The sequence below is a fragment of the Camponotus vicinus genome, unplaced genomic scaffold (assembly GCF_025532165.1).
Source record: "Camponotus vicinus isolate PSW18456_S1 unplaced genomic scaffold, iyCamVici1.0 SCAF_4, whole genome shotgun sequence".
NCBI classification, from domain to species: domain Eukaryota; kingdom Metazoa; phylum Arthropoda; class Insecta; order Hymenoptera; family Formicidae; genus Camponotus; species Camponotus vicinus.
The window spans coordinates 2191244-2214178 of NW_028141976.1; the positions used below are offsets into that span (position 1 = coordinate 2191244).

General features: G+C 34.7%; 4 protein-coding genes and 1 long non-coding RNA gene across 5 annotated transcripts; 3 read left to right on the plus strand and 2 right to left on the minus strand.

The window, feature by feature from the left end:
- Positions 1–418: 418 nt before the first annotated feature.
- LOC145969860 (uncharacterized) lies at positions 419–1546 on the plus strand. The gene has a single exon (XM_083096155.1). It carries the CDS (start codon positions 419–421, stop codon positions 1544–1546), a length of 1128 nt encoding a protein of 375 aa, XP_082952281.1.
- A 13374-nt stretch (positions 1547–14920) lies between these two features.
- On the minus strand, positions 14921–16045 carry LOC145970154 (uncharacterized). The gene is made up of 2 exons (XR_014438339.1): positions 15643–16045; positions 14921–15221 (listed from the first exon to the last, which is right to left on the minus strand). It is a non-coding gene; the product is annotated as an uncharacterized LOC145970154 (long non-coding RNA).
- Positions 15458–18989, plus strand: Rabx6 (RAS oncogene family member RabX6). The gene is made up of 3 exons (XM_083096663.1): positions 15458–15964; positions 17232–17476; positions 17562–18989. The coding sequence occupies exons 1-3, from the start codon at positions 15785–15787 to the stop codon at positions 17758–17760; spliced, it is 624 nt and encodes a 207-aa protein (XP_082952789.1). The 5' UTR covers positions 15458–15784; the 3' UTR covers positions 17761–18989.
- On the minus strand, positions 18027–20704 carry Nfs1 (Nfs1 cysteine desulfurase). Its single transcript, XM_083096661.1, has 10 exons — positions 20478–20704; positions 20294–20373; positions 20100–20216; positions 19871–20008; positions 19599–19804; positions 19395–19516; positions 19021–19178; positions 18681–18952; positions 18442–18531; positions 18027–18186 (listed from the first exon to the last, which is right to left on the minus strand). The coding sequence occupies exons 1-10, from the start codon at positions 20578–20580 to the stop codon at positions 18123–18125; spliced, it is 1350 nt and encodes a 449-aa protein (XP_082952787.1). The 5' UTR covers positions 20581–20704; the 3' UTR covers positions 18027–18122.
- An 865-nt stretch (positions 20705–21569) lies between these two features.
- LOC145969861 (uncharacterized) lies at positions 21570–22496 on the plus strand. The gene has a single exon (XM_083096156.1). The coding sequence runs from the start codon at positions 21570–21572 to the stop codon at positions 22494–22496; it is 927 nt and encodes a 308-aa protein (XP_082952282.1).
- The last annotated feature ends 439 nt before the right edge of the window (positions 22497–22935 follow it).

The following is a 22935-nucleotide window of genomic DNA, read 5'->3' on the forward strand; positions in this document are numbered from 1 at the left end:
AAATTATACATATGACATGCCAGACACATCTATATTTTTCTGTTATCTACATGCTTCGATATGCGTGCGATAAAGAAGCAGAAAGATGTTGTCTGATTTTAACATGTTAAACACAATTAAAAATTATTCTTTGTATCATACATATATGGTTTATGTATATATACTATTGTCGGTAATGGCGAAATTAAAATTGTCGGTATTATCGACAATTTTAATTACGCTTAGATGAGGGCGCTATCCCGTCGGAGTTCGGTCGTCGTTTTAGGATCCCCTTAAACCCAATATTGCCCTCTGGATCTACAAAGCCATTCTACTGCCCCGTCTCACATATGCTGCGGTGGTCTGGTGGCCCAGGGTGGAGAAAGTGGGGGCCAGGAACCTATTCAGAAGCCTACAGGGTTGTTACCTCAGGGCGGCGATGGGGGCCATGAAAACCACCCCTACAGAGGCGCTTGAGATTGCACTCTGTCTTCCACCCCTGGACCGCTTTATTATCAGCACAGCCAAACTTTCTGCCTACAGACTAAAGTGTCAGGATGAGTGGAGAGGACGGCATTTTGGTCATGCCAGGCTATCGTTCCTCCATGAACACCCATTCTCTCTGCTGCAGGATAGAATACCTAGGAAATCCCAGGTCTCTAAGTTCTTCAAAACCCAGATACCTTCTAGGGAAGATTGGAGTAAACCAGAACGAATCTGCCGGCCAAACTGGGACATCTGGTACACGGATGGCTCGGGGGCGGAAGGACGATTTGGAGCTGGAGTCTACAGCTCAAGGACTAACCACAGGGAATCTTATTCCCTAGGGGAGCTGGCCACGGTTTTCCAAGCTGAGGTTCTAGCAATCCTTGAGTGCGCAAACACCTTAACCTTAGTTAAAGCCATCAATAGAAATATACTCATCTGCTCCGATAGTAGGGCAGCCATTAATGCTCTAGCCAAGACCACCACTGAGTCCTCGGTAGTTTGGGACTGTATGCTAGCGCTCAACAGACTAGGCGAATCCAATAGGATCACCTTAGCCTGGGTTTCCGGTCATCAGGGAATTCATGGCAATGAAGTGGCGGACGGCCTGGCAAAGCTAGACACCCTCGAGGTCCCGGCTAGACAAGTCGTCGGCGTCCCCTTTATCATAGGTAAAAGACTCATCAAAGAGTCTCTGAAACGAGAACATCTGGTTTCGTGGGACCAGGTTCAGGGCTGTCGTCAAGCCAAGTTATTGCTGAACCGATCCCTTTCTAAAGGGACGGATGAACTCCTAACTATGAGCAGAAAGAAGCTCAATATCTCCATTGGCCTGTTCACAGGCCATGTGGCCCTCAGGGCTCACTTATTCAATCTCGGCCTGGCCGAGCGGAAAGACTGCCGGCTATGCGGCGAAGAAAAAGAGGACAGCATTCACATTCTGTGCTACTGCTCCGCACTTGTTCTTAGGAGATATACACTCTGGGGTTACATGTTCGTTGAACCCAGTGCATTACAAAACGTGAGGGTGGGCGATCTACATAACCTTCTTGTAAGGGCCAAATTGGATCGCCACTTATAACCTCAGACAACCACGGGGTTACAGAAGATCTTTTAGATCTAGGTGACATCAGGGACTGATCTAGCCCCACCCGTTCTTATTACTACTACTACTACTATATCGATATTTTTTCTTCTCGATGTTACTAAATTTATCACTAGATTTTACTAACATAACTTTTCGTAAGGTTACGTTAAAAAACGGTAGAGTAGCGTATTAAACAATCAAAACGCTTCGAAGCATTCTCAGTGTCTTCTTGACCGCAGCCCTTATGTGCTTTTAGGCCGGTATTACGTTTGTCGTACGACATATTTTCTCAACGTATTAATTGGCTGCTTTCTATGGACTCGAGAAATTTTTTGCCCAATAGCCAATCAATACACTTGAAAAATTCGTCATACGACAAATGTAATATCAATCTTAAAAGTAGATAATTTCTGGTATGATATTTCTGGTATCCTTATATATATAAAATAAAATAAATGATATTATATATGTAAAAAGCATTATATAAGTAAGCTAAGTGTAAGAAAAAATGTAAATTGATATTTTTTTACTTATGCAATACATATATTATATTATATATCTTATCATAGCTGATATACATCAAAAATATATATCTTACTACACATTCTAACGTTTTTGTTTTATAAAATTATTTATCTCCTTCCTCTAATTTCTATTTAATTCTATTCCCAAAAATATTTATTTTGTATGATATCTATATGTATATACATTCTTATGTAATATATATATATATATGTGTGTGTGTGTGTGTGTGTGTGTGTGCGCGCGTGCGTGTGTGCGCGCGCGCGTGCGTGTGTGTATTCTTATAACTGATGATTATTGATGATATAATTTTTACATAATGCCATTAATTTAATATTAAAAAATACGAAATAATCGATTATTATCGATTATTTCAGACATAATCGATTTTAAAAAAACCGTTATTTTTGAAAATCGATTATTTGAATGTCGATCACAGATATCTATACTATAACTAGATCGCTAATTCCCATTGATTTTGTACATAAAATGTGTCCCCGAAAACCATGTAATATGGCGGTCGCGCATGCGTAATATTGGTGGAAAACTAATATGGTGGACACTTGTACCAGCTAATATTTAAGTTTTCACCTTAAAACTTGTACTTTTTACATTATAAACTTTTAATTTTGTAATAAAATAAATATAAATATATATATATATAAATGTTATATACATATATTTTTAATCTTGATTTTAATTATATCATATACCTTTTAAATATATTTTGATATATTTTATCTTTAAAGGCTGTAATAAATTTTAATTAAAAACGAAGAACATTATACAGGGTTTAGCAAAAGTGTGGAAACCCCTTAATATTTCGAAAAATACGCATTTAAAAAAAAAATGTTTCATACAAAAGTTATAGGGTTTTATGTGGCGCATTACACAGCAACATTATTATGACCTCGAATAGCGTTGTCAAGGTTATGTGAAGGTCACCTCCAACTTTTTAAATGGGAAACTCTATATGCTTTTGCATATTCTTGTAGCTTATCTCGAGGGCTTTCCAAAACACTATAATTAAGTTAGTTTTCATTAAGTACTTTCCGAGTTATGAGGCTTGAAATCATTTCTTAATTTTACATAAACCATAAAATATCTTGTAAAATATTCATTTTTCGATTATCTTACCTTAATACTTTTATGTACAAAATAATGAAAGGAATCAATTGGTGTAAAGAAAAAACATAGTTGTTTTTAAGAAAAAATATGTAATTTGCAATTAACAATTACATATTTTTTTTTAAAAACAACTGTGTGTTTTCTTTACACTAATTGATTCCTCTCATTATTTTGTACATAAAAGTATTAAGGTAAGATAATCGAAAAATGAATATTTTACAAGATATTTTATGGTTTATGTAAAATTAAGAAATGATTTCAAGCCTCATAACTCGGAAAGTACTTAATGAAAACTAACTTAATTATAGTGTTTTGGAAAGCTCTCGAGATAAGCTACAAGAATATGCAAAAGCATATAGAGTGTCCCATTTAAAAAGTTGGAGGTGACCTTCACATAACCTTGACAACGCTATTCGAGGTCATAATAATGTTGCTGTGTAATGCGCCACATAAAACCCTATAACTTTTGTATGAAACATTTTTTTTTTATATGCGTATTTTTCGAAATATTAAGGGGTTTCCACACTTTTGCTAAATCCTGTATATTATTTAAAAATAACTTATATTCAACTGTAAGTTTATACACAAATTACATACTTATGTACATTGTACATAACATCAACCAATCACAAACGTGACTGCTGTCCACCAACGTTACGCATGCGTGAGTATTCAGTACATAAATTTCATGGACATATATTTGACGCAAGTTAGCGGTCTAGTATATAGTATAGATGTCTGTGGATGCAAGGTGCAAATGGTGGTGGAGATGGCAGCCATATTTCGTGTGGGCAAATTATACTGGGTGTTCAGTTCGTATTGTCGATGTTGTCATAGTACAGTCCTCTTACAATCATAAAATAACATTTTGGACACCCTATATAATATGCCCACACGAATATGGCGTCACGTGCACACCTGTGCATCATGTGCGCCTGTATCTGTTAGCAGTCTAGTGTATTAGAGAAGTCTGTGAATGTAATATAGGTCGTGTTCCGAAATTACTACCAGTACTGCAAATTCTATAGTGCACGTTAGGGCCTGAGCAGAATGGCTGCCTTATAATTTTAAGACTATGTTTTATGTCTTAAGTCTTTGTCTTAGGTAACGCGAATGTTTATTTCTTAGGGCCTGAGCAGAATGGCTGCCTTATAATTTTAAGACTATGTTTTATGCCTTATGTCTCGAGTCTTATGTATACGCGAACGTTTGTAAGAAATAAACGTTCGCGTATACATAAGACTCGAGACATAACACACAGTATTGTGCGTTACCTAAGACAAAGACTTAAGGCATAAAACATAGTCTTAAAATTATAAGGCAGCCATTCTGCTCAGGCCCTTACAAACGTTCGCGTATACATAAGACTCGAGACATAACACACAGTATTGTGCGTTACCTAAGACAAAGACCTAAGGCATAAAACATAGTCTTAAAATTATAAGGCAGCCATTCTGCTCAGGCCCTTACAAACGTTCGCGTATACATAAGACTCGAGACATAACACACAGTATTGTGCGTTACCTAAGACAAAGACTTAAGGCATAAAACATAGTCTTAAAATTATAAGGCAGCCATTCTGCTCAGGCCCTTATGTTACAACCTAGCGACTCGCGACAAGTTATCGTAGACAACCATTTCAACCTGCGATTCTACGATTTTAAGGCTGCGACCTACTGAACGACTCTACGACTCTCATTGTAGACTTCGCATTAAGGGTCGTCTACAATGGCCGTAGCATAAGGTTGTAAGGCCGTAGTCGTAAGAAATTGACCAATCACAGTTAATTATTCTCCTGAACTTCAACTAGGATTGGTCAATTTCTTACGACTACGGCCTTACAACCTTATGCTACGGCCATTGTAGACGACCCTTAAGTCCCGATCTACAATAGGTAATTTAAGCCCTAAGCCTTAAGAAATTGTCCAATCACAGTCGAGTATTCTCTTTATACTTGACTGTGATTGGTCAATCTCTTAAGGCTTAAGGCTTAAATTGCCTATTGTAGAGCCGGCCTAAAGCGTCGTCTACAATGAGATTTTAAGGAGACTTAAGGCGTAAGACTTAAGAAATTGACCAATCACAGTCAAGTATTAAGAGAATACTCGACTGTGATTGGTCAATTTCTTAAATCTTACGCCTTAAGTCTCCTTAAAATCTCATTGTAGACGACGCATAAGGCATCACACATAAAATTTCATAAGCACGTAAGACGTAAGCTTAAGGAAATCGACCAATTGGAGGGGCCAATACTCGACCGTGATTGGTCGATTTCCTTACGCTTACGTCTTACGTGCTTATGGAATTTTATGTGTGATGGCTATTACAGAAGTGAGGGTAACGGTGTGACGTCCCGCCATCTTAAAATTCCTAGATTTAGTTGCAATTCACTTACCCATCTTATTTCTTTACTATATCAATGGAATAAGACTGGATATTCAATTCTATTACCTATAACTCAATTTTATTATACTATTATTAATTTTAATTTCCATATATACATATATATATTCTAACACTTAATATATTAATTACAGTAATTGCTTACCGTTCTCATTCTATATGGTTATTAACCTGCTAATTAAATATATGTATTTCCTCAATTACCCTTTTTAAGTATAAGGACTTACGCACATGTGCATTAGAAATTAAATTTAGACTTTAAAATAAATGCGATTGAAAACTAATTAAATAATTTAGGTAATAGCAAAAATAAAGTATTTCAAGGGAACTATTGAATTGACTTAAATATGAATTGAATAATTACACGAATTAGATGAATATATTTAAACACTTTGAAATGCTAGAAAAATTCATTTATAGAATCATAACTAGTGGAAATAACTTTCTTTATACGCTATAATTTAAATTTAATTTTAACTAAATTAATCTATAGGATTTCTAAATATTTTACCTTTTTTAAAATATAAAGGAAGCTATACCCAGGTAGCAAGCACACGTCACCCAGTGAGAAATGTTGGTCGAATTTACATCGATTCGACCAACATTTCTCACTGGGCATTTTGACGTTCCAAACTGGTCATTTTTGGTCATATGTCGTCAAAATGACTGATTTGTTACATGACTTTATATTGACGTCTTGATATAACATTATTTTAACGTCATTTTTCAGTCATGAAGTGACGATTATTTTATTATTAATGTCATTAGTTAGTACATCGATCCCATAAAAAAATCTTTTAAAATTTTTTATATAACATGACTTTCGCGATCAGACTTCAACAATTGTTAAAGTAAAATTCACTGTAAAACCAGTAAATTTCACTGTAAAACCAATAATCGCTAGTTCGTTCGTTTACCGCTATGATCGCTATCTTTCTCGTATTTAGTTTTAGTCATAAGAATTATATAAAGTTTACAAAGAGTGACAGATAAAATTAGAAATATTACTTCGATTTAATTTCTGATACAATCTTAATAGAGAGGCTTCAGATGTTAAATCGATCTTATAAGTCGGACAAATAAATGTCTAATATATTTAATAGTGTTGTCGAATAAAACACTCTCTAAAAGTGAATCAGTGTATTATCACTGAAAAACAGTAAATAGTCACTGATTACAGCAGTTATAAGTACAGCACTGTAAATCAGTGATATTTTATTGAAAGAATCAGTTAATATATAATTTTGACTATTTCAGTTAGTAATATCTCAGTAATATTTCTCAATATCAGTAATATTATTAATATTGCTGTAACATTGCAATATTGCCGCAATAATATACTGCAATGTTCTGTGCTGTATGGGTATGACGTCCATGTGTTACGTCCGATGGACGTCGCGATTCTTTCCTTTCTTCGAAACCATACACAAACTATACGATAACCACGTGCGCGGGTAACTCATGGCGATATCTGAACCAAGGAAATAAAAAAAAATAATAAATAAGCCTACGCGAATAGCCTGTCGCTATAAATAAGAAATTCCACTAAAATAAAGAGCTGTAATAAAATCGAACTGTCGCATATGTTTACAGTTGGGACGTCCGTTAGAACCATTGAAACTTTAGAAACAAAGCGATCTTTCTTAAGAATCGTGCCAACGATAAACATATGTAAATCTAATCCTTGCTACGGATATCTGAGACCAAGAAACTCGAAGCAATAAATAAATAAGAAAAGTTAGAGCTAAGGATGGCCAGTCGTTGGAACTTAGAAATTCCAAACAAAAATCGGAATCAGAGCCGGAATAAAATTTTTATAGCGCTCCACACGTGGAGCTATGAAATCGGAAACTCTTCTGTTTAAACAAAAGGCCTGCAGTATCCCACACAGCACATGATATCATTCGAATATTCTATACTCATACTGTAAATATACGTTACAGATATAATATACTGAGAATAATCCCATAACATCTCTTGTTGTATATTATTTTTCATATATTCTCAGAATATACTTTGAATATCTCGTATTAGTATATTCTTTTTCGTATATTTTCAGGATACTCTATAATATTGCATGTGTTTCTTCATTTTGCCGCTACGCGCGCCACCAAACTCGTACTTAATTTTTGGTGAAATGGACATAAAGGACTGGTACTAACATGAATTCCAAAGTTTCTTCTTTTTTCTTTTTAGTTAGTTTAATTTATAATAAACTGACTTAATTTAAAGTAATTTGTCTAATAATCTGGATTCCTTGTTGGAATTCAGAATATTAAACAGATTATTTGAAATTAAAATAAGAAGTAATCCATTTACTGCATTTATTAAGGTATTTCATCTATTACCGAGTGTACTTACATAATTGTACATAGATTATCGAGATCAATATTTCAATAAGAATCATTTAATAAACACTAATAGGTGTTTTTCAAACGTTTTATATTCATCTATTAGAAATAACATTTTTGTCTGAAGTTTTGTTTATAAAATAAATAATTTCACATTTTTATTTATTTTTTACATCACGAAGAATCTATTTTTTATTCTACATATAGTCCAACTGTCTTCTATATTCATATATAATTTATTAATGTAAAAATATGCTTAAAATATTTTAAAAATATACTCATAATATACCAAGAAATATTCTGAGTATATACTGAGTAGGTTTCTAAGGCAGACATAGGAACATCCTCCGTACATTCTCAAAATATCATAGTATCTATATCGAATATTAGTGGGATATACACAATCTACGTTTGCGATATACTGAGTACATACTCAGGATCTACCTGTGCTGTATGGGATCCTAGGCGGGGTATCAAAAAAAAAAGGGAAACTAAACAATTCGCCTGGCCACCCTTAAGTGCTAGTCGAAACGCAAGAAGACTCTCGCGAGTCATAAATCTGTCCGATAAACTCCCACTCTCTGCTGGATAGAGTCAAATCTTAAACCAAAAGGGCTAACTTATTAAAAATCTTAGAAACGCCTCTCCTTCCAAAATCAGCCTCCTTGTCCTTAAGAAGGGAATATTGAAATTATTACAAAAGATTCCCACCATCCAGTAAGGAGGAGGAGCAATAACTTTAAAAAATGCAAGCGCAAGGCACGGGAGAGCACTCTAATAAGCACTACAGTTGACAGTTCAGTACGCTAATTCTTCCGACAAGCAGCAGTGCAGTTGACAGTTCAGTTCACAGTTCCAGTCAAGATTCAGTCATTCAATTTTGAAATTATATAGCCTCGGGGATCCCTTTTTTCTGCGTTATTTGCGCAATTGAGTTATTAATTTGTTTTATATCACAGTGAAAATGATTTTGTTAACATTTAATTGTGCATCGTGTGAATTTTCTGATGGACATCTCCATTACCCAGCTCTTCATGTTATAAACCTCCGACCTCAGCTATTGCAATTTTATCAACGCACTCATTTTTGTGATCCCAACGAGTTGTGAGTAAAATTGAGTAATTTTTATTTTCTCCCTTTCCCATATCTTACTATCTCACAATTTAAAATCTATGTCTGACAAATAATTCTAAACGGTTCAATAACCATTAAATTTTTACTAATTACTGTCAATCAATCAATCCTTGTCTCACCTCTCCTCCAATCTCATTCCTTGTTCTTCCTAATTCGCCTAGAATCTCCGAAAGGCGGTTCGCGAATAATTTCCCCGTTCGCCTGGAATCTCCAAAAGGCGGTTCGCGAATAATCCTTCGTTCGCCTAGAATCTCCGAAAGGCGGTTCGCGAATAATCCTTCATTCGCCTAAAATCTCCGAAAGGCGGTTCGCGAATAATTTCCTGTTTGCCTAGAATCTCCGAAAGGCGGTTCGCGAATAATTTCCTGTTCGTCTAGAATCTCCGAAAGGTGGTTCGCGATTATTCCTTAATTCTTATTTCCTTTTAGTTGCCCTTTCTGATTTTTTTTTCTTTCTTTCCGAGAATTTGTACCCACGCAGCACCAAGTCGTCTAAAAGTACTACTAAAACTGGACATTTTTGTCACATCTTTTACTGACATCGTTAAGTCGACGGAAAGATGGCTAAAAGTCGTCTCATGACCCGAATTCAGTGACTTTTTAGTCTTGTCCATATGATGACTAAAAGATGACTTGATTCATTCTATACAGATTATCGACACTCGGTAGTAGGAATACTTCAATACACGCAATAAAAGGGCTATTTCTCTCATTTATCCGCCTAATTTCTAATAATCCGTTTAATATTCTGAATCCCAACAAGGAATCCAGATTATTAAATAAATTATTTTAAATTCCATTTGTCAGAAATTAAACTAATAAACAGTAATGTCAGGAAAAGGATGCGGCTTGCATGCATACAATCATTCTGCGTAGCACACGTATGTGGCTCTCTCTGATTGATGCGTGCGAGCAGTATCCTCTTTCTGGCATTACTACTCGTAAAAGGCAAAAATATGCTTCAGATCTTATATTAATTACTAATTCTTTATATACATTTCGTGATAAATATTAAACACGAGATAAATTAAGAGTGGCTCGTCGCGTAGCGGCAAGCGAAGAAACACGTGCCACATATTATTATGTCTTTTTTATGTCATCTTTTTCGACAAAGCGAAAAGATGTCTTTATAGACACCTTTTCGTTTTGACGAAAAGATAACTTAAAAAAGATATCTTTTCGTTATCTTTTAGTATAATGTGCTGTGTGGGTATTGTTTTCTATCTTTATATCTCGTTTCAGCCCTTTTTTATATATTTAACTCTTCATTTCTATTTTTTTTCTTTACTCCCTTTCATTTTTTTTTAATTTCCCATCTTTATATTATCATTATTATTATTTCTTTTCTCTTTATATTATTTTCCTTTGTATTATCACTACTTTGGGAGAAACCGTTGAAATAGATGGATAATTTTTGAACTTAAATTTGACGAATCTCTTATCTTAATTTTATCATTATATTTTAATTTAAACCTGTTTCAGCGAATTTAGAAAATTTTAATTCTAATTATAACACATATGCGCAAGCGAAGAATTCTATACCTCCTTTAATGAGTAAGCGTTATTCATATTTTTACGTTATTCATATTTTTACACATTCACTTTTTATTTTTGTCTTATTTCTTATGTTATATTAATTATATATATATATATATATATATATATATATATATATATATATATATACACTCAGTTCCAAAAAAAGCGGTACACTTGAAATTTGAAAAAAACCACCAAATTTCAAATGACGATAACTTTGTAAATAAATAATAAAGATAGAAAGGTCTATAAAAAATGAAAATAAAGCTTGAAATCTCTACTTTAAAACTAGGTTCTCCGAAATGTTGCGAGATAACATTTTTAAAAATGACGGATGACGAAAAACGAGAACATGCAAAATTGAAAAATAATTGTTTGAGTTTGCCATGACACGTGGCGAGAATCAAATGTCGCAGGTCAATGGGGTCAAAAGCATATGATAGTACAGAGATTCCTCTTTAAAATGCTCTTTTGTTCATCTCGATACGATGATTTTTCACCGAGTTATACGCATTTGAAGAAAGGCAGGCAATGTCTGACACGATGGGCCGTGCTATAGCTCGAGCGGTCGAGCGCTTCTCTCATTCGTCCGATTTCAATAATTAATATTTCTATTATTATTGCAAAAATCGTTACATGGAATAGGACTTCTTTATTTAATTTACTGCGCTTTACCTCCTCACAAGTGCGTGAGGGACACCCTGTATATATATATCGAATTCCTATAAATATCATTAATTTAAGTCGTAAATTTACATATTATCCCTGATGGTAAAAACACAATCGAAACTCAAAAAGGGAAAGCATAGAGCGGGGAAAATAACCCGTGAATATCGTGACGCTTCTCGATTCCGTCGAATTAAAAGACAAGCGCTAAATTCTAAAAATATTCGCATCAAATTAGACGAAAGAGTTTCTCTCCCCGAAAGTTTTATCTTCACTTTAAGAACTAAACCTAAATTGTTTTTTACATTAACGGAAAATTTTATCTCACAGAAATTACGCCAAGCTATTATCACGAATACAGAATTTGACCCTTTTTATAACTATTATTTGAAAATCATAAAATATAAAGATTACGATCGATAACGTAACTAAAATCACAATCACCGGAAAATCAGTGTGAAATAGAAAACTATTTACAGAATCTTCAATGAGACCTTCGTGTAACGATAAGGATTTTTTCACCCTACAACTAACGAGCAGACTCAAATTCTCGCTATACTTTTAGGCCCATATTCTGAATCCTCTTTTATCGATAAAAGTGCCTCTAAAAGTGACATATAAGCCTTCTGATTGACTACAGGCCGCTTTTAGGAGCACTTTTATCGATAAAAGAGGATTCAGAATATGGGCCTTAGAGTTTATATCAAGGGTACAAAACAAAAGCTTAATGCGGACACAGATGGCTATGGTTCTGGTGTGGGATTCTGATCGAATTTGCTGCCAATCTGCTGCCAACCTGCTAACATTTTGCTTACTGGGTAATATATGTTAATTATTATATTAGAAAATAGAAAACTTTTAATTTTTTAATTAAAACTAAAGATAGCTAAATTTATTATACATAATTGTATTTCGTAAAATTATGGTAGCTCTTGTTAATATAATTATTTTCTTGTTAATATAATTATTTAAAAAAAAATAAATAAAATACATTAAACAATTTCTAAACAAATTATGTTTTTTATTAATTATTTTTCTTAATATTTGTAAATATTTTTTGTTACTTTATCTTATATCTCACTAATAATTATAGTCAGTGGAAGTAAAATTTTACTGTAAAATCAGTAATCGCGCTATTTCGTTCGTTTACCGCTATGGTGCGCTCTTCTTCTCGTTGACTTTCAGTCATGAGAATTATGTATACAGCTTGCAAAGGGCGACAGATAAAATTAAAAGTATTACTTCGATCTAATTTCTGATACAGTTTCAATAGAGAAACTTCAGATATTAAATCGATTTTATAAGTTGGACAAGTAAATGTCCGGCCAATAAACGAAAATGATCCGTTCATTATCTATTTAAGATGCATGTTCAATACGCACCTAAATATAAATAAAATTTTTAATTTTATACGAAGTAAATAAATTATAATCTAATATTATTGATTAAAACAGTCAATACCCAAACAGCACAAGATATCCTCAGGATGATCCTGAATATATCCTAAATATCCTCGGGATATACGCGGGATTTATTCAGGATATGGTGTAAAGCCAAACAGCTCAGGATATTTTTTGGATCTCTTAAGGAAGTCCTGCGAAACTGTAAGGGGTATATAAGAATATCCTTTTGTGTTCCTCATTGCATCCCAAATTAGTTCAGAAAATATGTGATTGATACTATATATATGTTATTTAAAGGATTAATTTAGATTATATCCAGTATCCCTGGCGAAAATAAGAAACTTTATAAAGCGTTAACAACCGTTGAGTGAGGGTTTTCTGAGAGTTTATATGCTTTTCAAACTTTGTAAGAGCTCTTACATAACGCTGTTGGGTTTTGAATGCTTATCAAACGCTGCAGTGTTGCAATTTTTGTTCTACAAACTCTTTATATAATGTTACATGAAAGTTTGCAATGCTGAGGTAACATTTTTCAGAGTACGTTCAGTAAACGTTGATACATCTTCGTGTACAGAGTTTACTCAGACTTTTCAAACGTTTACGATTACGCTATAACGTACAAACGTCTTTTAAACGCTGCAGTGTTGCAATTTTTGTTCTACAAACTCTTTACTAATCGTTTTTAAACTCTCGACGAACTTCCACAAACGTTCATGTAAACGCCAAACAAACGTCTCATTTTTGCCAGGGATATGTTTCAAGGATTATTTAAGAAAAAATTTAAAAAATTATATATGCGTTGCATATATCCACACAGTACGAATGGCTGTTTACCGACTGAATGGTTATTAGTCGACATTTTTTAGTCAACTTGAAGTCGTCTTTTTAAGTCGTCGTTTATTATTGTGGCCTGTTTTTTTGTGTGTAAGTGTATATTCACCAAGTAGCTACCAAAGATATCCAATGGATAAATAAAAATATTCATATACTTCCACGAGTTTTACGCCTCGCCGCTAGGTGGCGAAAAAAAAACGCTTAACCCGAAAGTGGAATTCATCTAAGACAGTAATGGGCGTTTTCCAGCAACGAGACACAAATAGACACAGTGTCAGACACTGGAGAGTTGTGTAAAGCTGCTTGTTGGAATATTATTTAATTCTCAGTACAGCCGATAATTCGCGCTTTAATAATAGTGATGTTTCTTGTAAAATTTTATTCTTACATCTCTTTATAAATAACCTAACCTAACCTATCAATTTCTAAATATTATATAGAAATTAAAAATTGTGTATTAACGGCATAGTAAATGTAATTTATACAAATACATTTTGTGCTTAATATTAATTTTATAAGAAATTTCCCTATGTTCGTCAAATAATTGGCAGCCATGAATTGAACACAAATCTCTCAACTCACCTTTTAAACTGTGTATACTTGTGTCGAGTTGTGTCGTTGTAGGAAAACATTGTGTCGAACACTGTGTGACTTTGTGTTGCCTGTGTCCCTTGCTGGAAAACAACCAATATAAGGCTGCGACACAAGTCCCACGAATCACAGCTTATTGGTCAAAGAGTGCTATTATAGTCGCATCTCCTCTAGCTTTTGCAAGGAGCTTCAGAGCTCCATGTAATTAACCGCAGACAGTTAATTTTTTTTTAATTCCATCTCTGATGACCCCCTTCAAGCCATACAACTTTTGTTTGAAACATTTTTTTGTTAGATTATTGTAAGTGCCTTAAAAATCGTGGCGACCGTTACGAGGACCACCCTGTATATTGTCAATAAATGTTAAATAAAATTTTGTTAACGAAATGTATCTATATATACTCACAAGGCATATGTATGTTTATGTATTTAATATTTTTTTTTGTTTCTTTTTAAAAACAAAAATGACACAATAGTATCTCTCAAATTAGAAGAAGATGAGAAATGGGAGACTGCAAAGTTGTATAAAGGTGCGAAATTTCAGAGATTTATATTTAGAAAAATATAATATTGGCTAATATAAGACATATACAGGGTGTAACTGAAAAAGTGGGAAGTATTGCAATGGTGGATTCAGGACACAAAAATAAGAGAAAAAGTTCATATACCCAGTGAGAAATGTTGGTCGAATCTACATCGATTCGACATCGATTCGACGAATGATTTGTCAAATTGATGTCGAATCGATGTAAATTCGACCAACATTTCTCACTGGGTAAACATATGTCCGATATGATCTTGTTTTCAAGTTATAGTTTCTTTTATTTTTCAACAGAATTAAGATAGTTAGGTAACAGGAAGTGCTCAAAATGATTACCTCTAACTTGAATACAGGCTTCAACACGTCTCATCATAGATTGTCTGATTTTTTCAAAAATTCCGGGTATTGCTCGAATTTCCCGGCAACCATCTTCAACACGTTAACGAAATATCTCGACGTTGTCATGGATGTTTTGTATATATGTTTATATGAACTTTTCCTCTTATTTTTGTGTCCTGAATCCACCATTGCAATACTTCCCACTTTTTAAGATACACCCTGTATATAACGCATATTTCATTATTCATAAATCTTATAAGTAAATATTATTTAACTTATAATAAATAATTAATAACGCGTCATATACGTCTTGTATTAGCCTATTTATTACGCGTATTTTCAATTGCAGTCATTCTTTTGCCTCATTTTTCTTGGGTATATTATATACAATGGAAAATAGATATACCCCCTCCCTCTCCTTAAAGAAACGATTATTAAAAGTCAATCTTTGAAATCATAAAAAATGTTATATGTTCTAATAAAAGATTAACTTCGTGTTGTCTATTCTCACTTCTCCTGATACACCCTATAGAACGCGTGAGTTTCATTGACCGCTGTATTGTCACGACTGATAGAACTGGGAGGGATAAGCATGAATTATCTCTAATACAATCATAACATTTGAAAAATATTAGTTTACGTTGTATCGCATTGAGGCGCATTCTCGTTGATTTTGATTAACTTTGTTAAATGAGAGACGTGCACGTGCACGACGATGTATCGTCAATAGTGATCGCAGCCGGTGCCGCGCGATTTGTACGCGCGACGTCGTCGACGACGACATGGCGACTGTCAAAGTAACAGAACAGAAGGTTATACTGTGCGGCGAATACGGCGTTGGCAAGACGTCTATATTCCGACGCTTCGCCAATAATACGTTCGTTGCTAGTAGCGATCGTAAATCAACCCTGGGCCTCGACAATATCGATAAAGAGTACGTTGTTGAAGACAGACGAATTCGCGTAAGTATTCGATGTTTTGTCCGCCAGTCGCTTCTTATTTTGTAAAATGTAAGACATTTAATTATAATAGACAATTTTGAAAGAAACATTTTGTCATTCGCTTCTGTCGTTCTCTTTTATTTTATTGATTGAGTCAAGTTGCCTCTGTATGAATTGTATCACATATAGGTTACGTTCCAAAACGTAAGTAACCGAGGGAAATTTTACTCGATGGCCGATTTGAACCAATCGGAAAGGCTTAAAAGAGTTTCGGAACGGCCATCCGAGTAAAATTTCCTCGGTTACTTACCTTTTGGAACGTAACCATAGAATATTTTACATTTATATTATCTTCTATTGAACTGTATGTAACAAATCAAAATAATATGTCAGTACTTCATACATGATTTTTTTAAATAGTAGTTTAAATATATAATTTTAAATATATAATTAGAATAATTTAAATAGTAGTTTAAGGCCCAGTTCCACTAATTGTTCTAACCGAAGTTTAGCTCGTTAAAGGAGGATTTACATTGCGTCCCAAATCCGTTGTATCCAATCGGACATTGAATGCAATGTAAATCCTCCTTTAACGAATTAAACTTCGGTTAAAGTGAGTTGTGGAACTGGGCCTAAATATATAATTTTTTGAATAGTAGTTTAAATATATAATTATATTAATATATATATATATATATGTATATATATATATATTAATATAATGTGTGTACATATATATATATATATATATATATATATATGTACACACTTAAATAATACATATTTTGCACATTCCTGAAATTAGAGTTAATATGTATACAGGGTGTCCCAGACCACCCGTACATCCCTTTTAAAATGAAAATAAATGGCTTTTGTCAAAAATCGCGAACAATTTTTAAGTAAATCGGGTACGCTCTATCAAATGGTGATATTTTCAACTTTTGATTCCGACCGGAAATACGTCATTTGGATCGGAAGTTGAATTTTTTTAGGGGAACATGGTACTTTTTATTACAGATTCGAATTGTACGTGAAAAAATAAGAAACTTTTGTATCAAACGTTTTTTCTGAAAGTACCTCTGTCAATCTTAAAATTGACCTTGAAAGTAACTGTGATGAACTTTCAATAATTAATATTTCTATTATTATTACAAAAATCGTTACATAGAATAGGATTTCTTTATTTAATTTACTGCGCTCTACCTCCTCACAAGTGCGTGAGCACATGCTCAGGGACACCCTGTATATAATTCTGATTTTAATCTTTCATATTCTTTATTTTTCTTAGCTGCAACTATGGGACACTGGTGGTATGGAAAGAGTAGCATCTGTTACCTCGAGTTATTACAAGTTTGCAGAGGCTGCTATTCTAGTGTTTGCCCTGGATAACTCAACATCATTTCACCTATTATCCCAACACTTGCTTGATATTGTTACATATGCAGAAAATGCAAAGATATTCCTTTGTGGGAACAAAAGTGACTTGGAGAGCATTGCACCACAAGTTACAGATGTAGAGATGGAACAATTTTGGTAACGATTTTTAATGGATTACTTTTATAATTGGCATAAATTAACTTTTATGATATGAATTATGAGAGAGATAAATCTCTTTCAGTGAACAATGTCATAATCTGATTTCGGGAATATACAAAACATCGTGTAAAACTGGTGAAGGAATAAATGAGATGTTTGAGGATATAGCGCAACATTTGGTGGAAGCTAATCGATCGCGAATGGAGCTTCACGAGATGGATAAGGATAGATTTAAAATTTCCTATATCGATGAAGCAGCTGATCCATCATGTTTGTGTTAATCTGTGATTGCAAACATATGTATAATCTTTGAGAATTTTCAAGGCTCAATGCAGATAATATTATAAGGAAAATCTTTTATATTAACATCTATCACATGTGACTTTTCTATGAGAGAAAGTCGTAAAAAAAAGGGTGAGAAGAATGTACAAGTGTAATGCACATATATAAAGGATGTATCAGGTCGAGTTTAACATACATGACAGTAAAGATTTTTAAATAAAAAATTATTATTTATGTTGTGAAAAATTATATTTCTTAATTAGGCTTGATTTATTAATGTAATTTATTATCGATATTATATATTTAATCAATATACATACTATATATACTTCAGGTTGTAAGACTATACGATAACGAGGCACTAGTGCTGAGCCCAATTAATAGTTTTCAAATCGATACCATCTTCCATCATCTCCCATAATGGGCTGCAAAAGAACAATGAAGATTAGAGTTTTGGCTCCTGTTCTTAACATAATATCACGGCTAATGTTAGAGATAGAAATAATCACATGATCTCATAAAAAACGTCCAATAATAAAGTTGTTCCCTCCGTAAAACGAGATTAACGTTTCAAATTGTTAACATCAAAGTAATGCATAGTATAAGTTTAAATTATAAATCCTTCATTACGTCTTACATTTGAAAAAAAATAAACGTTTATATGATAATTAACGTGTTACCTCATGCCCCGAAGTCGCTTCACTTGTTTTATCGTATTTTCCGCGGTGAAATTTACTTCTTCGAATGTTGTAAATCGTCCAATGCCAAATCTAAATAGGTTATTTATAATGTTATTAATATATACATATATACACACACACACATTATAATTACATTTGTTATTAATAAGATAACACTTTGCTAATCAGTAAGTAAAGTTTCTCTATTTTAAAATATATAAACAATACGGATATTTTACCTAATACTGGAATGAGCTAGATCTTCTGAAGCACCAATCGCTCTCAGCACATAACTGGGCTCCAAGCTTGCGCTGGTGCAAGCCGAACCGCTGCTAAGCGCTATGTCTTTTAGAGCCATTAATAACGATTCACCTTCGACACATGCAAATGATAGATTCACACAACCAGGATACCAAGCCACAGGATCACCGTTTCGCACAACGTGCGTTAAGTTCGACATTACCTTTTCAATGAGGTAATTTGACAGTGTGTTGATGTATTTGTGGTCGTACTGGAAAATACAGTGTGAACTGTAATCTTAAAATGTATTACACAGCAATAACTTTTTGTTTTACTTACATCCATCTCGGTCTGCGCTAACTCACAAGCGGCACCCAGTCCTACAACTAAGGGTGCAGGTACAGTGCCGCTTCTCATTCCTCTTTCTTGTCCACCTCCGCTTTGCAACGGTTCTACACGCACTCGTGGCCTTCTTCTGACATATAAAGCTCCAATCCCTTAATAAGCAATTAATAATATAAATACATAAAAGATGTATCTAATTTCTTTATCACAAATAAAAATTATATTCATATTTTTCATGAAAAATTCATTATTAAAAACTATTATATATATCAGATAACAAAAAAAGAATTATATCTGATATTTTTGAGAAATTATATTATTATTTCTCTTTTTATAAAAATAGCAAATTATAATAAATTTAAAATTACCTTTTGGACCATATAACTTATGACCACTGATAGACATAAGATCAATATTCATGTCATTAACATCGATTGGTACTTTGCCAACAGCTTGTGCAGCATCTGTATGAAAAAAAACTTTCTTCTTTCTATAACATTAAGAAAAACAAGCAGAATTAAAAAGATAATTGTAATAAAATAATTATAATGTATTAAAGTTGTAACATTCACCTACAAATGGCGCCAATTTCCTCAATAGGTTGTTTAACACCAATCTCATTATTCACCATCATTACAGAAACAAGCGATGTAGATGGTTTAATAGCATCTTCTAATTCATTGAGATCAATGAGACCATTTGAATTAACAGAAATATATGTTACATCAAATCCCTCTACTTCCAAGGCTCTACATGAATCCAGTACACATTTGTGCTCCTAAATAAGTAGGACAAGTTCATTTATATCTATTAAGACAGGAGTTATTATAAAAATACAACTCACTGTTTGGGTCGTCACAACATGATTTTTCCTCGATTTGTAGAACCTTGCTACACCTTTTACAGCTATATTATTACATTCTGTTGCACCGGATGTAAATATCACTTCCTTCTTATCTGCTCCTATAAGATCTGCAACTTGCTGTTAAAAAAAAAAGAAAATAGACAAATAATGTTTTATATATTATAAAATCATAAATACAAAAATAAATTTTGCAAATTAAAATACCAACTTGGCGAGCATGCTCAACTGCTGTTTCTGACTCCCAACCATACATGTGAGTTCTGGAATGTGGATTGCCATGATACACTGTCAGATATGGCATCATTTTATCTAGCACTCGAGGGTCCTATGTAATAGTTTGATATCTTAGTTTTTTTTACATACATATAAATTGCATCATATGACATCATGCTTTAAACTTACAAGTGGTGTAGTAGCTTGGGCGTCCAAATAAAGGGACCTACCCTCCATTGGACCCTTCTTATATTCGTCCGTGATAGGAGCTACAATGTATAAAAAAAATCACTGATATTAATCACACTCGATATGTATGAAATTATTATTAAATTTAATATTGTACTGATTTTGATACTTTAACGATATTTACATTCATACTCGGCGACGTCCGACAAGTGCTGACTACATGTGTGCAAATGGCAACTTTTCACGCGATGCAGCGCAGATAATAAACACCTCGTTGATCGAAACATTCTAATAATTGTCTGAAATTATTCTCACAAAGACGAATCACACATTCCACGAACTCGCATGTTCTAACCTCATCGAAGCAGCACCATACCGTACCTCACCACCAACAATGGCTGTGTTCAGCAGAAAAAGCTGCTTTGCAACTGTTGTAAAATTCGTGAGCCTGATTGGTGTATGCTCTTAGATTCAGTCAAAATTAAGAGTATACACCAATCAGATTCACGAATTTTACAACAGTTGCAAAGCAGCTTTTCCTACTGAACGCAGCCAATGGCTGCGTTCTGCGTCGTCTACAATGAGATTTTAAGGCGTAAGATTTAAGAAATTGATCAATCACAGTTGAGTATTCTCTTAATACTTGATTGTGATTGGTCAATTTCTTAAGTCTTACGCCTTAAAATCTCATTGTAGACGACGCTTTCAGCAGGAAAAGCTGCTTTGCAACTGTTGTAAAATTCGTGAATCTGATTGGTGTATGCTCTTAGATTCAGTCAAAATTAAGAGCATACACCAATTAGGCTCACGAATTTTACAACAGTTGCAAAGCAGCTTTTTCTGCTGAACGCAGCCAATGAGTACGTTTACACGTTTACGATCATATAGGCCGGTATTCATAGTCCGTTCTCTCTGTGGCGTCCCTCCATCTGGACAAAATACAGATGAATGGGTTTACGAACGCACTAGCGCCATCACATACCTCGCCCCGATCCACCAAAGACATAGAGGCACTCACTCTAGTGTGTCTCGTCGTCCGAAGCGGACGCAAGTTACCAAAGACTGAAACCATAGTTGTAAATTCCTTTGTTGTAAAATATATTTTTATAAAGACAAACTGAATGTATCAATCCACCCGACATCGAACGACAGTTAATAGGAGGTCTTTAATAACCTGACTCCCTATAGTAGTAACCACCGACGTGAGATATATTTTTTTTTCCCGCCTCGCACCACGTGGCGAACGAAAACACGTGGCGATATTTAGGCAAGAGGTATGCCGATTGAACATTCGCCAACAAGACTAGTCAAAGGAAACAACACCGAGCACACGACGTCCGTCGAGGAAAAATCATTCGACAACCCTTATCCGAAAGCTATGAATAACGACGGAGAGGGATCAAAAAGCGCAAACATCGACGCAGTCCAGGCAGTGCGCTTACCACCATTTTGGAAAGACAATCCGGCATTATGGTTCGCACAAGCCGAAGCAGCTTTTGCAATACACCGAATAACAAGTGACGAATCAAAATTTCGCTACATAGTACTCAATGCTGATCAACCCGTTCTTCCCTTCGTGGCGGATTTGATAACTAACCCACCTGAGCAAGACAAATATCAAACCTTGAAAGATCGCATATGCTCGATTCTGGGAGAGACAAGTGCAACGAAGATCAGAAGACTTTTAGGCTCACATGAACTAGGAGACGAGAAACCCTCCATCTTCCTACAACGTCTACGGAATTTGGCAGCAGGTCAGATAACGGATGAAATTCTAAAATCTATATTTATGGAACAACTCCCAGAAAGTGTGCGTACTATCCTGGCAATTAGCGAAGTTCAAGATTTAGCAAAGCTAGCGGCCCAGGCAGATAAGGCGGTAGAAATGGCCAGACCAGCAGCGACAGCAATCCAGACTATCACCGAAAAACAGACAGACGCAGACAATCAGATCCTGCAGGAGATTGCGGAACTGAGGAAACAAGTCAAGAAACTCTCCGTAAGAGATAAATATAGGCGACGCAGTAAATCGCGAGGACATTCCAGCGGCCGAGAACGAGCAGACAACCGCGAACGTTCACATCACCGTCAAGACCGCGAAGGTAACGCCGAGTACTGCTATTATCACAACAGATTCGGCGACAAAGCGTTTAGATGCGCACAACCTTGCACATTTAATAAGCCGAAGGCGGTGGAAAACTAAACCCGCCGTCGCGAGTACAGGCGGTCGTCGACGGGGTGGTTAGAAATAATAAACGCCTGGCAATAACCGACAAGAAGAATGGCATTACGTACCTTATAGATACGGGAGCAGACATCTCAGTAATCCCGAAGAGGATGATGAGAGGAAAGCTCACACCCGTAGATTTTCAACTGTTCGCAGCAAACAACACAATCATAAATACTTACGGCAGCAGCTCAGGAGTAGTGGATTTAGGACTACGACGCTCATTTAGATGGCAGTTCATCATAGCTGATGTCCGACAGCCGATCATAGGCGCAGACTTCCTGGCGCACCACGGGATTCTACCGGATCTAAAGAACAGAAGACTGGTCGACGAACAGACTTTATTGAGTACCAAGGCAAGGATAACCACAGGGAAACAGTCCACCGTTGCCACAATAGACAAAGGATGCAAAGT